Raw genomic sequence first — 15,058 nt, 5'->3', positions numbered from 1 at the left:
ATGTTTAAATACAAGAGTCATAACTTAGAGAAAAAGTTATTTCAATCCCAGCTTTATTCAAATCCTGGTCAGGTTCCTTTTTACAAGGAGAAACGTGTTCTCATGCGTGTATGGTTGTCTGTTACTGGGATGGACTGCTGACCCAGTGCTGTTGAAACTACAGGTGAAAATGTTAACTTTTTACAGGAGCTGTGGTGACATCTGGTGGTATAATTTCAGACTGCAACCACCTTTACAGAGTGGTAAGTATGGAGTTAAATTGGGGCCATAACGTTTTTTTTTTTAAAAGAAAAAAAAACTGAAAAATTATTTTGAAAAATGTTTGAAGTTGAAAAAAAGTGAATATAAAGAGTAGTTGGATTTTTTCCAGTTTCACAGTTTTTTTATTTTATTTTCAAATATTTATTTCCCATTTTCAGTTTTTTTTTCAGTTTCAAAACTTTTTCCAGTTTCCAATTTTTTTTTCAATATAATTTTTTTTCTATTTCAATTTTTCCAGTTCCAAGTCGTTTTTCTTTTCAATAAATTTTATGGCACCAATTTAGCTCCATACAAAACCCTCCCTGACATATTTGTAAAATATGCTTTCTGTTCATCCTCACCGTCTGACTGTGGTGGAGTATCGAGTGGACGTTTAAAAAAAAAAAAAGACGCGGATGTTGAATGCAGCATCCAGCAAGGTGTGTGGTGTCTCTAGGCAACCATGACAACAGCGCCTGAGTGCAGCAGCGAGCGCGACTGCACGCGCACAGGTGTGGTGCCAACATAGATGGTACCTGTGTGCTTGCCTTAATATTTATTATATTTTCTTTTGTTCACTATTGTATTGTTTTACATTTAACGTGACAGACATGTCTATCGAACATTTATGGAAATGCGAAACAAAAACGAGGGATAACTCCAAGCTTTTAGTAGATGGCGCTGGCAGCGCGCGCATGCTCATTAGTAGGTCTCCTTCATTGTGCCCTGTCTTCAGAAAAAGCAGCGCGTAGCTAGGCTAGCTGGCAATCCTCTCAGCAGCATCACGCCAAGGTCCTCTGTAGGCTTTGTGGATACGGTTCTGCTGGACTGGTGAGGAGCCTTTGACAACACGACCGAACCTCAAAACGCACCGCAGGGCTTTAGGGCGCGTGCGTCATTATCAACTATCGCGTTTGTTTCCAGCGTTTGGCTGCATTTCTTCCGAGCGCGTCGTAGCGCACTAGCTAACGGCGTCCATTATGTAATGATGCCGAGCCAGGAAAAGCACAGCGTAATCCCTGGAGGAAGGCTTTTCCACGTTTTTAGGGCAAACATTTGGAAAGGCGGCGTTATCCTGGCATTTATCAGCTGAGTGGGGGTTTGACTGGGTGCAGGGTGGGACCAACTAACTCTCCTCATTCAGGTTAACCTGAGCAGCAAGCTGAACCCCCCTCAGCTCCCTCACTGGCCCGTCTGCTGTCCTTTGTCCCCCCGGCAGAGATGCTACAACTATCTGGTGATAACAGAGGAGGTTCCAACCTCTTCTACATCCCTGGTGGTATTAATGAAGGTTCACCGCTCAGAATGAAGCATAGATACTTCATTCATTCTTCCTTCCTTCCACTAATTAGCCCCAGATTCATCCTTCCTAATCCTTCTTTTTGTTCCTTTATTCCTTCCTTGCTTCCATCTATCATCCATCATTTTGTCACCCATCCTTATCCTTCCTTCCTGGCTTCTTTCTTTTTTCCTTTCTTTTCTTCCTTCCCTTTCCTTCCACCCATCTGTCTGTCCAACCATCTGTTTGCCCTCTACCCATGAAACTAAAGATAGACTTTGGTGTCTTTAATTAAAGGTTCATAGTTCCAAGATGACAAAATCTGAACACCTTTAAAAGCCACTTGAGTTAGCAAATTAACCAATTCCAGTTTTGCTTGCAAAGTGCAGCAATAGAAGAAATTTTTATGCAAGTCAAAGACAATAAAAGAAAAATGTTTCCAATTTTACCTTTTGGCTGTAATTGCATAATGAAAATATCAGTCTGTTTTCTAGGTATTTTAGCTGTGGCTGCTTATAATTTTTGCAGCTGTGGTTTAAACAGTTTTTCTACTTTTGTCTTTGTCAGAAAAATGGATAGTCCTCCTACATACACGGACCTTGGCAAGGCCGCCAAGGACATCTTCAGCAAGGGCTACGGTGAGTAATGCTTTAACCACAGGAAAATATTATTCGCTGCTGGGAATCTCTGAAGAGAGCAATCTGTTTTTTTTGTTGTTTTTTTTTTGCCAAGTCGTAGTACAGACTAGAAAAATTGCTGTTCCTTGTGAAACGGCTGTGAGAACGCTAATCTGCTGAATGACCATAGCAGAGGACGCACGGGGTGCATCATCTCGAACAGACCCGTCTCATTTAAACGCGGTTACCAGTATCCAAAAAAATTCTTGCACTGTGAGGACCGGGACCCTTTGATCTAAAAATCTGACTGGGCTCATGTCTTTACATGATGCCATTTAGGAGAGGGAGCGATTCAAAAATGACCCAGCGAAAATATTTTCTACGGATGCCAATGGAGGAAGGGATGTGACATAACATAACAGCCAGTGTTTCAAAAGAAACGTCTAAGACAACGACACTTGTACTTCCAAAAATCAGATGCACATGGCTACGTCATGACGCGTAAATTATTTCTGTAGAATGAAATTTGTACAAACAGGAGCATTTTGTTTGTGAAAAATCAATAAAGTTTGAAAACACATTAGTTACTGGAGTGGCAGAATTCCGTCATATGTAGCGTGTTGACCTTTTCACAGTCAGGAAGTGAGTACTTAAACCGGATTGGCTCACTTAAGTCAATTTAGTGTTGGTACTAGTGTTCACAGTGTCCACGCATCCTTAAAAAGTCTTAAATTCATGCATCTAAAATGAATTTTAGATACATTTTGACTGAATCCACGTTAATGTACCGTTTAAGACATTTTAGGCACTAAATGTCTTAAATTCATCTGAAAAAATGCAAGTTAGCCTTAAATATGTTCATCTTAAATGTTTTTGTGGCAGAAGTATTTAATCTTGTAATTTTTCTTGCTGTACTTTCCTGTCAGGCGGGGTCCTGTGGTGGCGCAGGGGTTAAGCACAACCCACACCCCTTAGTCCTCAACATGGCAGGTTCGATTCCCGGCCTGGTGACCTTTGCCACACGTCTTCCCTCTCTTTCTGTACTTACTTCCTGTCTTAGCACTTTCAAATAAAGGCCACTAGAGCCAAAAAGAAACTTAAATAAATAAAAAAAACTTTTTTTCTGTCAGGCAAACGTTTCAGATGCTTCCGTTCCTTTCTGTGACTTGAGGCGGTTGAGGCTACTGCTAATTAGCTGCTAATATACCCTTGCTAGCTAGCTTTTTTGTGCCTATCATGGATATTGGCTCAACCAATACATTGTTACATGCATTCTGTGCAAAAAACCTCGGCACTACCAGAATAAATAAGACATGCCGTTTTCTTTTGTACAACAAAAAAGATGCAGGCCTTAAGTTTGTGGTGCAGACCTTAAATTTCGTTCACAATGGTCTTAAAAAAAATCTTAAAATTGAGTTGGTTGCTTCTCTGCGACATTGGATCGGCTAAAACCTGCAGTGGAGTCCTCCTGCTCACTGTGCGTGTGTTTTGAACCCAACAGGCTTCGGGGCTGTGAAGATAGAGCTGAAGACCAGGTCTGACAATGGAGTGGTGAGAACTCCTTTTCTTTGCTCCATTTCTCCTTCCTCATCCTGCTGCTCTCCAGCCATCTGCTCACCACCGCTCAGACACCTGCAGAGTTGCTGTTGCACATCTTCTGCTTCACGCTCCTTTAGGCACCAGTAACCGCTGTGTATCTCAGCTTTAAGGTTTCCCAGGATGCCGAGCGCCGCCTGCGTTCCGGCTCCTTCGCTTTACCTGACCTCACTGGCAGAGAAACGTGACGGGCCGTGATTGGCCGTCTGTCTCTCTGCCTTTCCTTTCCTAACCGCCGCTCTGTTTCCATGCTGCCGCCCCGGACTGCTCGCGCTCTAACGTAGATGGTAAGATGGACGTCCCGAACCTAACTGACCGCCTAACTGACTCCCCGCCCCCCCCCTCACCGTGTCGCGCAGAGCTCCATTCACCCCATCCTTTGCTTTTACTGTCTGTTTCATTTTTTTTTTTTACATTTCTTTTTGTCTGTAATGTTCGAGTTTGTTTCTGTCAGTTGCGGTCTCAGAGTATAATATCAAGAATAGAGAAACATTTTATCCTTCCTTACAGTTAAAGCTCAAAGGGAAACCTCTAGACGTCTAAAATATTTCTACTGACATCTATAAGTTTCTTAAAGGGGCAGTATTCTGTAAAATCAACTTTTTTGCGCTTTACATGATGTTATAATGTTATTCCCTCATCAAAAACTTACCTGAAGTGCTGCTTTGATTATTTCATGCATGTTTGACAAATCCTTTAATCTCCGTGGTAACCATTCAGCTGTGCAAAACGCCTGGGTGGACCTAGCCCCGCCTTCAAATACAGAGCTGCAATTCTCAAGCTTCCAAGCTTGAAAACTGGGTGTGACTCCCCCACTCAGCTCCTTCAGACTAGCCAGGAGCAATTAGCAAACATCTGGTTGAACTGCACCTCTGCTCAGCTCATTGTAGGAGCTACTTCTCAGAGCAACGCTGGTGAAAACATTAAAAGATTAGCAGAGGAGCCATGTTGTGACGACTTCGGGAAGGCGGAGTTTCAGAAAGAGCAGGGATTTCTTAAAGAGACAGTCAATTTACAAAGTCAATTTTTGATTATATTTGATATGTAGCAGAACTTAACAGAGTTACTTGCTTATGCTATAAAATGGTTCTGTGTGTTTTGAAAATACATAGTACTACTCAGAATCCAGCGTCTGGTTATCTTCTATTTCTCCATCATCTCTGTTGCATAACAAAGCCTGGTGAAATCATAGAAACCTGTTAATAGCTCAGTTTGTATTGATATTCAGGTTCAGGGTGATGCAGACGTGTTCATCTAGTTCCTGATGGCCGTCCTCTCTTGACCGTGTCATGATGTAATCTGTGTGCTTATTTGCAAGTGAAGCAGTAAAATGGGATTCAGTCCCAAGAGAAAAGCAGCAGGAAGAGGAAATGGCTGGTCTGGACGAAAACTAGGCTTTTTTCTGCTCTAAAACTCTGGAGTTTGGCTGAATTAAAACAGTTCTGTAAAGAACAGTGGACAAAATCCTAATGTAAAACCCTCATGTTGTGTTTGTCTGATATTCAACTTAGTTTGATGATCTGAAACATTTAAGGGCGACAAAAAGTTAAGACAGAAAGTAGAACTTTGATTTTTTTTTTTTTTTCTTGTTTACTTTTTTACTTTTTTCTGCCCTCAATGATAAACAAGTTTATCTGAGGAGTGTTATTTTATTTTTGGTTCATATATGGTAACATAGAATCAAACATATGGATTCAATTTGTCTCGTCTTCAGTCAGAGGCTTCCTCAAATTTGTCGTAATTTAGACCACTACGGGAGACCCTTCCTGCCCACAGCCATTAGCCTCTCCAACTCGTTTTTGGAAAGCCTTGAGTAATATGAGATACATCATTTAATTGAGATCAAAATTATTTTTTAATTAAATTGAATTTGCTACATTGTAATCTGTTTAACCCTGTTTAAAATGAGAAAACTAGTTCGGGGTTTTTAAAGATCGTCGATCGGCCAGAAAAGTGCAATCAGTGCACCTCTTCTATTCATTTCTCTGCAAATGAACAAACCATAACAGATGGATATATCACAAATGGTACATCTGTGCATTTAGGGATTTAGTATTAAGATGAAGAATCCAGCTAATTTTGACACCGTGTCTTTGAACTCAGCACTACTTAGTTCGTTTCCCTGCAAACAATTTTTAAACTTGTTAAGTTATAAACTTGTTAAACTCAGGTGGGTTTAACTCAAACCTGAGTTAAAATACGAGATTCTTTACTTAGTTCCACCTGTTATGTCACGAGGAAATGATTATTGTGGAGAACTAAAAAATTCTTAATTTTAAACATTTTCAGAATATTAAACAGCTTCAGGAAAATTCTATGTATTGTGTGTAGTTGCATATTTCTGCCACTGGAAGGCAGTGTTGGCAAGTTCTTTATATTATCTCCATATAATTTGTGGAAACTTGAGGAAAAACAAAGGTTTTCCAGGGTTTTTGTTTGTTTGTTTGTTTTTCATCTTATTTCCTCTCTACTTTTACCAAACAGTGTGTGAAGACCCGCTCAGGGTTTTTTATGAGAAACATAATTTGAGTTGTTGAAAATGATCATCTGTGGGATGCCCTAAAAACCTTCCGACATGTCCATCTCAACAAGGAAGAAACCTATTACGAGATAAGCATCGGTGTTTATATTGTTTTGACTTTGGTTTCTGTGGAAAAGCAGAACCAGTTTTGTCAAAATGTTGCAAAGTTCACTGAAACAAACTTTCAGTAAAGTTTACACTAGGAAAACACAAGACCCAGACCCAGCGGTTTCAGACTTATTATGCATATTCAGATGACAGTAGCAATATATGTTGAATGGACAAATACTGTTGAGGAATGTTTCAAAGACAATCTATAATTTTAATCTGATTTAATTCATGCTTCCATAAGAAAAAAGCCACAACCTAGTTAACAATTAAAATGTGGAAAAATTGATATTTTAAATTCTTTGACTGAACCTTTACTGTCAATGGGAGAATTTTTTATTTTTTTTAAAGTATCATTTTTCAGTCATTTATGTTTTGTTTGCACCTAACTTTTCTGTCTGCATATGTTAACTCTAGCTTTATGACATCAACATATGTTTTCAGTATGGTGGTAGTATAAAAGTTGTATTTTTAAAAAATTTGTTTTACTTTTCTTGATTTTATCCACATTTTCTGTCGGTCTTCTGTTCCTTGTACATGCTTTGTAAGTGGCGCCTCCTTGCATGAGATCAGAGATATCTACATGTGCAGGTGTTACTCTCCTGGTTCAAGTGCATGCTGTGGAAAAAGAAAGAACAACTTCCTTCTAATACTAGAGTTCTGCGTATCAGGACACGATAAAAATGATCTTTAAGAAAGAACGCCTCGGCCGGCGTGTGAAATGTTAGCGTTTGTGACGGGGAAGGAACGAAAGACTGAACAAGAGTGGTTCGCTTGCAAATGTTGTCAAAAGCAAGACTCTCCTCTCTACAAAGCAGCAGGAGTTAGGCTTTGAAAGTTGATGATGAGCAGCGGACCTGTTGGAACAACGTTCAGCTGCATCAGAACGACTGGAAAATAGATCCATAAAACCACAAACCTTAATGAACTGTAGAAATGTGATCTGATAAAATCAGAGGACAAGCTATTGCTGCTGAATACGGTTCTGTGAGCTATTAGTTAGGAAAATTGGTAACACTTTATTTGACGGGGTGTGCATTAGACTGACATTACATATGTCATATATGTCATAAACATGACATAAAACCTGTCATAAAGTTGAAGTAGTTTTCATGAATGTTTACGACTTGAAGTATCATTTATGACACTTCATGAAAACTCCTTCAACTTCATGAAAAATCAGGTCCAGACACATTAAACCCTGGAATTGAAACACGATTTGTCCTTTCTTTTTTCCTCTCCACTAACGTTTTTTGTTGTTGTTCCTAATCTGGTTCAGTTAAGGTTGTGGGTATTTTAAAATATTTTTAACCTGTAATAATAACAGTTGAGGCGCTCCGCCAGGCTGTTACCTCGTCCCCCTTCTTCTCGCTGTGCAGGAGTTTCACTCTACGGGCTTCAGCAACATGGACACAGGGAAGGCTACTGGCAACCTGGAGACCAAGTACAAGATAACGGATCACAGCTTGACCATCAGCCAGAAGTGGAACACGGACAACGTGTTGGTTAATGAGGTCACTGTGGAGGACAAGGTGTGTCTGTGTTTTTTGTTGTTGTTTATTTAGTTTCCCCCTGCAAGTCATTGTTAAATGTTGCAAATGTTCTGCCAGTTTAAATGTGCTGACACTAAGCTTTCCTCTTCAGCTTGCTAAAGGACTGAAGATCGGCACGGAAACTTCCTTTGTACCAAACACAGGGTGAGGCCACTTTAGACCATGTCAACCTCTAGGTTGGTGTAGTCCAAGAAGGTTCTGATATATGTTTATTCACCTTCATACATCTGAATACATTTGACGAAATCGATTGTCACAAATCTTTTATTTCTTTTGTAATAATACAATTATTATTACATATTACCCAAATAAAGTAATAATAATACGAAATAAAGTAGCAATAATTTGGGAAGGACGATGTGATACAAAAAAATAGATGCAACAAGACAAAAATAATCATAATATTACAAGAAAACAGTCGTAATATTCATTATGACAATGAAGTGGTGATTTTTTTTTTAGAACAGAAAACTGAAACTGAGGAATGTTGAGCATCTTGTGAAGTTAGACTTTGATGTCAGTTTTACAAATAAGGAAGTACTTAATCTTCACACCTCTGCTAATTATCAGTAGCAGGAATCTGAAACGATTTAGCAAACGTCTGTCTATTCCTCTTTATTCTGCTGTCACGACTTTATTATTGTAATTTTAAAAAGCAGTCCATAGTCTGGCCTGATCCATTGTAATAGCCAGATTTTTCTGTAAGCTATTAGAAAATGCAACAAAGTTGTTTTTCAAAAGCAACTTGTTGCGTCTTTGTTAACAAATGTTGCTTTAACAGGAAGACGTATGGGTGAAACCACACATTTACATATGCACTTATCAAAAGACACAATCTTTTTCTCACTGTCGGCATTACATCAGATGAAGATTTTCCTGTTTTAGGTCAGTTAAGATTAGTAAAATTATTTCTGTTCACTAAATGAACTCAAAGTTAGAGTTTACATATACAAAAACAACCACGTTTTATCAATCTGGGAAAGCTTCGACACTTGACTTAGCTTAGACTTAGGCTTTGTAATGGAGGAACACGTCTGGATGCGTTGGCTCCTTGTGAGACATCATGGAGAAACCCAAAGAACCCAACCAAGATACCAGGAAGACAAATGCAGAGCGCCGCAAGTCTGGTCGGTCCATCCAGATGTGAGGGACGTTTTCCCAGTAAAATGAGTTCTGTACTCATCTGGGCTGAACAGCTGTTAGAACTTGGTCACCATCAACATCAGCCAGGAAGTTAAAGCTTGGAAACAAACTGGTCTTCCAAATCCACATATACGTTCCGTACGGGGAAAAAAGACGTGCGAAATCTGGTCGACACAATTTTTACAGCATTAATACTCTGGATCGTTCCCGCTTAGTTGCAACATGCCGACACCTGAGAGCATGGAGGTGCTTGTGGGCAGAATCATGAAGTCCTCTGTCTTTTTGATCCTCCACCAAGAGGAGCTCTTGCTTGTCCACCATGTTTTTCCACACTGAACTGTCCGCATAGTTGCAAAATTTCAGAGATGCGCGGTGTGGAAAATTTGCTCTGGGCAAAGTTGTTGTAGCAAGTTGGCGGATGTGTCAAGCATAAAGAATACAACCAAAGTGATCACGAAGAAAACAAAGTCGATGTTTTGTCGTTGACGTCACAAAACCTTGATCTTAGGCCCACAGAAAATGAGTGGAAAAGGTGTGTGTGGGTAAGGCATCCTCAGGGTTTCCCCCAGAAAACCTGCTAAGCCCGTTGGTAGGGGTGCACTAGTGAGCCGACCACGCTTTTGTGTTAAGAAATGTTCAAAGTTACAAAAATTTGCAGGCTTATCAGAAGTCATCATAACGTGGAAGTAATAGCAATGTGAGGCCAACGCATTCCAGTTTAACGCGTCAACTACGAACCTAGCTAAATTTGTCTTTACTGTTACTGGGGTATAAAAACATGGCAGGCTGGTGGGGCAAGTAAAGCCTGGTGGCCTGCCAGGCTGATAATACACTGGGAGAAACCCTGAACCCACAAAGCTGTCTCAGTTTGGTCATTCTGTCTTTAGGAATGGATCAGATTTCCAGGAAACTATTATTAGAAGTTTGTGGAGGAAGATCCGAAACATTTCAAGCTGAATTAGCAATTCTACCAAATATGTGGGAATTTTTTGTAAACTTCTGATGGGAAGAGACCAACAAAATTCTGTCAGTGTTTTGGCATTTAGCAATAAATTCATGTTTGTAATCCCAACAACCTACAAAATGTAAAAGTTGAAACTGATTCAATGTCAGACAGTGAGAAAGAAAACCCCGTTGTGTGTCTGTTTATACAGTAAGATTGTAAATATATGGTTTTAATGCAGTTCTGTAATGAAGACAAGTCGCTGCTTGACTTTATAGCAAGAAAACTGGCAAGCTGAAGACGGGCTACAAGTGCCAGAGTATGAACCTGGCCTGCGACGTGGACCTGCAGGGCCCCATTGTCCACGGCTCTGTTGTGCTGGGCTTCGAAGGCTGGCTGGGCGGCTACCAGACGCTCTATGACGCCACCAAATCCAAACCGAGCCACCACAACTTCGCCCTGGGGTTCAAGTCTACGGACTTTCAGGTGCACACCTGCGTGTGAGTATTTGGTCCGAGTTCACCGGGTCTGGGCCTGGGCGACACGTCTCCCAACGCTTTCTTCCCGCTTCTCTCTCAGTAACGAAGGCAGCGAGTTCAGCGGCTCCATCTACCAGAAGGTGGACGACAAGCTGGAGACGGCGATCACCCTGGCCTGGACCGCCGGCAGCAACAACACTCGCTTCGGCGTCGCAGGCAAATACATGCTGGACAAGGACACCTCTCTGTCAGTGAGTGCTCCGGTTTCGCTCTGGCAAAAGGCTTTCAACCTCTTGTTGTTGTTTGTTCTCGGTTCACAGCTTATTATGTTTCCTCCCTCAGGCCAAAGTGAACAATGCCAGCCTGATTGGAGTCGGCTACACCCAGAGCCTTCGGCCAGGTAGGCTCCGCCTCAGAACCGGGCGGCTCTGACCAGCCCAGGAATTTTGGTTGAGATCTTCAGGTTGTGTAGAAACAAGTTTTGTGACCGGGGGTGTTAAGTCTGTTTCAGTTTTCATCCAGACTGACAGAATTGCTCACACCCCTTGATCTTTTTCTTATTTTGTCACATTAAAACCACAAAATGTAATTAATTTGATTGATATATAAAAATAATAGGCCAGCAGTACTGAGTTTTTTGCAGCCTATAACAGGTTCTAGTCCAGTACTGCAGGATATTTAGTTCCACTCGTCTTCATCAACTCTGGTCAGTAGCAGGGAACCGACTTCCTTCATTTTGGGTGATCTGTGATCTGCCGATTCTCACGATCTTATCAGGGCGAAGATTTGAACCTTTTTGCTCTGCCAAGAGAGAAGGGACTGACTGCAGTGAGAAAAAACGTGTTTTACTTCTGGAACTGAAACGATTAATCAGGATGAATCCATTGTTCAATTAGTTGCCAATCAATTTACAAATCGATTAATCGGTAACTGAAGTGTACAGACTCAATTAAAGGCAATTTGCTGAAAAAAACAACGCACTCGGAGTAAGTAATTAAGCCAAAGCTGTACAAAATAAATATACATTTTTACACTTGAATAAAATAATTTTCCCTGTTTTACCCAAAACTCCTCAAGTTGCAGAGTCGTAGCTTCACCCGGTTCACATTCATGGATGTTACGTTGTTGCATTTTACACAGTAAAATGTTTCTTATTTTAAAAAGTTAATTAATTACTTGATATTTGCATCTTTTACTGTATTTCTAATATTCTATAAAAAGTGGTCAAATGAAAAATCTGTGAAATCTGCCAAATGTTCGGAACAATCAGTGGAATAGTTGATGTCTAAAATAGCAGTTAGTTTCAGCCATGATTGTTTGACGTTTTTCAGTAAAATAAGATTAGAGCTTTGCAGGTGAATTGGGATGTTATAACACTTGAGTTATTATTACACATATTAAAAAAGCTTTATGGATCAAAAGAGGCAGGTCAGGCTGAAAACTTCACTTGTCTGCGTCTTTAATGGGATTCAAAAATCCCAATATATAAACAGAAGTGAGGAAAAGATGGAAATATCAATTCACCTTAGAGACATTAAGAACAGGAAGTGAGGAGAAAAAAAAATCTTGTGTAACATTTTGACTGCAGAGTCTACATTGTGGAGTGAAGTGGTGCAAAGTGATGCTTGTTTAAATCAACTATTTTGCTTCTTGTTTGGCCAACAAGTTTAACATTTATTTCATCTAATTGGCTTGGGGGAAAAAATCAACAGAAATAAAGAACTGAAAATGTAAAGTTTTAAATTCTAAGTGTCTTCACAGTCATACTGGATTCTTTTCATGTTCGTTCTACTCTCGGCAAAAAGTGGAAAAAGTGTTGAAGCTAGAACAACAAGGTCTGTTTAACAGATCTGGACAGATCTGGATCCATGAATTTAACAAGTCCATATGTTCCATGATTGGAAAATGATATTTCTAAGCTTTTCTGTTTTGTGTGTAGCTGCAGCCACTCGCTGCTTCATGCCTTCATTTTTATGTGCTTTAACTTGGTGCTGGACGCTGCTGCAGACCTTGTGGTTGTGGTGTGTCTGCAGGCGTGAAGCTCACCCTCTCTGCCCTCATCGACGGGAAGAACTTCAACGCAGGCGGACACAAGCTGGGGTTGGGCTTCGAGCTGGATGCATAACCAGAACTCCTCACCTGCACCAGACAGCACCACCTTTCATGTAGCTCCTCTCCTCTGGACTCACCTTTAACCCCCCACCCCCCAATACACACTCTGCGCTCCTAACAAGCATTTCTGACACTAAAAGTCGAGTCTGGGGAGGCAGAGTGTCGGCCCTGAAAGTTGGCGGTGCGCGGTTGCAAAGGAGTTCCTGATGTTCTGGCTGAAGTCACACCATTTTATTTCGCTGTAGGTCTTGAAAGACGTAACCGTTGGTGTAAAAGTGTGTAACTCATCCCAGCAGTCTTTACCTAAAAGCATGAGAGAATGAAAACATGGCCGCAGAGGCTGGCGGATGTTTCTTTGCTTGGTTAAAAAGGTGCAGTGTGTCTGCTTTTTTTTTTTTTTAAATAAGTTCAAACACTTTAGTTTTTACTCACGCCCGTTTTTATTTGGTTTCAACTGAAATCCTTCACGAGAGCCTCTTGCGTCTGCGTGGCGGCTCCGTCTGCCAGGTGAAATCAATGTGGTGGAATCTTCTGGTATCTTCCCGTAGTTTAGTTTGGCATTTCTACAGCGTTGCTTTCATCTGTCTCGGCTAGGCGGCCACAAAGATAGCGAGGATGTTTTGCATGGAGGCGCGGCCGGTTCCTGGAGCGACCTCTGGCCAGTAACATCGCCACACTGTTAACCCCCTCCACCCCCTGAACTCCCCTCCACCCCCTGAACTCCCCTCCACCCTCTGATCTCCCCTCCACCCCCTGAACTCCCCTCCACCCCCTGATCTCCCCTCCACCCTCTGATCTCCCCTCCACCCCCTGATCTCCCCTCCACCCTCTGATCTGCCCTCCACCCCCTGATCTCCCCTCCACCCTCTGATCTCCCCTCCACCCCCTGATCTCCCCTCCACCCTCTGATCTCCCCTCCACCCTCTGATCTCCCCTCCACCCCCTGATCTCCCCTCCACCCTCTGATCTGCCCTCCACCCCCTGATCTGCCCTCCACCCCCTGATCTCCCCTCCACCCCCTGATCTCCCCTCCACCCTCTGATCTCCCCTCCACCCCCTGAACTCCCCTCCACCCCCTGAACTCCCCTCCACCCCCTGAACTCCCCTCCACCCTCTGATCTCCCCTCCACCCTCTGATCTCCCCTCCACCCCCTGATCTCCCCTCCACCCTCTGATCTGCCCTCCACCCCCTGATCTCCCCTCCACCCTCTGATCTCCCCTCCACCCCCTGATCTCCCCTCCACCCTCTGATCTCCCCTCCACCCTCTGATCTCCCCTCCACCCCCTGATCTCCCCTCCACCCTCTGATCTCCCCTCCACCCCCTGATCTCCCCTCCACCCCCTGATCTCCCCTCCACCCCGCCCTCAGCTTTACTGTTTCTGCAGCCGCATCACACATCTAAGATGTCTTATTTATTTTAGCCTTCAGATTGTTGTCATTTGTTTTCTAGACACAGTACCTCATTTTTTCCAATGTAAATTGAAGAATTCTAGTAAAAAAAACTGGAAACATGTCTTGATTTATTAATTTTTTTCCTGCACCTTTCATGTCTGGATCTACGGATTCACTGATCCACTTTTTTCACTTCTGGTGCCAAGGTGAGCGTCAGCCGATACATAAAAACAGAACTGAGTTGATTTAAAACTTTTCTTTCTTTTTTACACAGACATAAATGTAGTTGAATTACAAAAGTATTTGATAACTCTGCATTACTGCGGCACTTAAATATACCAAAAGCTTCACAAGTTTGGTCAAACATGTAAAAACAACTTTCATTTGTTCAATCAGCGCAGTTAGAAATATAACAGACGATGTAAAATAAATAAGAAACGGAAACTGACAAAAACAACATAAAAAATAAACTTCAACAAACCTTTCAAATTGTTCAGACAGAGCAATTAGGAATTCTAAATAAAATGTTAAATAAACTATGACATTGCTCAGAGCACAAAGCATAGAATCAGGATGAATAGATCTTCCCTTGCAGACTGAACACATTGTCACCGATACCTGATCTAGATTATTTTTTCCCCCCCCAATATCCTGACCGATAAAGATGTTAATATCGCATCGGTGCATCTCTGTCAAGATTCATGAAAGAAAACATTAAAACCACAAACGGTTATGAAAGTTTACCTGCCGACACAAAGTGGTGCATTAATGTAAAGTAAAACTGAAATACGTCTCTCAGGGTCTTTTGCACATTTTTGCTCATCTTTGTAAAATATGTGAATCCCAGATTGAACAGAGTGCATCTGTGAACATCAGTGTTCAAGTTCCGCCTCTGATTCTCAACTGGATTTAGGTTCAGACTTGGACTAGGCCATTCTAAGACATGGATATGCATCGATGCACTGTAGCTAATGTTAAAGTTAGTCTACGTTTACTAACTAGAGGATTTAGTGGAAATTGATTACTTTGGATTTTTTTGTAGGGGTATCAGAGTAAATGGGGCTGAGTATTTAC

General features: G+C 41.5%; 1 protein-coding gene across 5 annotated transcripts; it reads left to right on the top strand.

Annotated features, from left to right (window-relative positions):
* Positions 1-932: 932 nt before the first annotated feature.
* LOC114149923 (voltage-dependent anion-selective channel protein 3) lies at positions 933-13,340 on the top strand. 5 transcript variants are annotated; one of them, XM_028026045.1, is made up of 11 exons: positions 952-1,071; positions 2,087-2,157; positions 3,063-3,126; positions 3,638-3,687; positions 4,017-4,019; positions 7,741-7,893; positions 8,006-8,058; positions 10,279-10,500; positions 10,580-10,730; positions 10,822-10,879; positions 12,513-13,339. In XM_028026045.1, exons 3-11 carry the CDS (start codon positions 3,120-3,122, stop codon positions 12,602-12,604), a joined length of 789 nt encoding a protein of 262 aa, XP_027881846.1. In that variant the 5' UTR covers positions 952-1,071; positions 2,087-2,157; positions 3,063-3,119; the 3' UTR covers positions 12,605-13,339. The 5 variants fall into 5 exon arrangements, with proteins under 5 accessions (XP_027881844.1, XP_027881845.1, XP_027881847.1 ...); XM_028026043.1 differs by lacking the exon at positions 3,063-3,126 and having other exon boundaries at positions 933-1,071; XM_028026046.1 differs by lacking the exon at positions 4,017-4,019 and having other exon boundaries at positions 951-1,071.
* Positions 13,341-15,058: the final 1,718 nt, after the last annotated feature.

This window comes from Xiphophorus couchianus, chromosome 8 (genome assembly GCF_001444195.1).
Source record: "Xiphophorus couchianus chromosome 8, X_couchianus-1.0, whole genome shotgun sequence".
Lineage (NCBI taxonomy): Eukaryota > Metazoa > Chordata > Actinopteri > Cyprinodontiformes > Poeciliidae > Xiphophorus > Xiphophorus couchianus.
The sequence above is the reverse complement of the archived record's forward strand: the minus strand, read 5'-3'. Positions and strand labels throughout refer to the sequence as shown.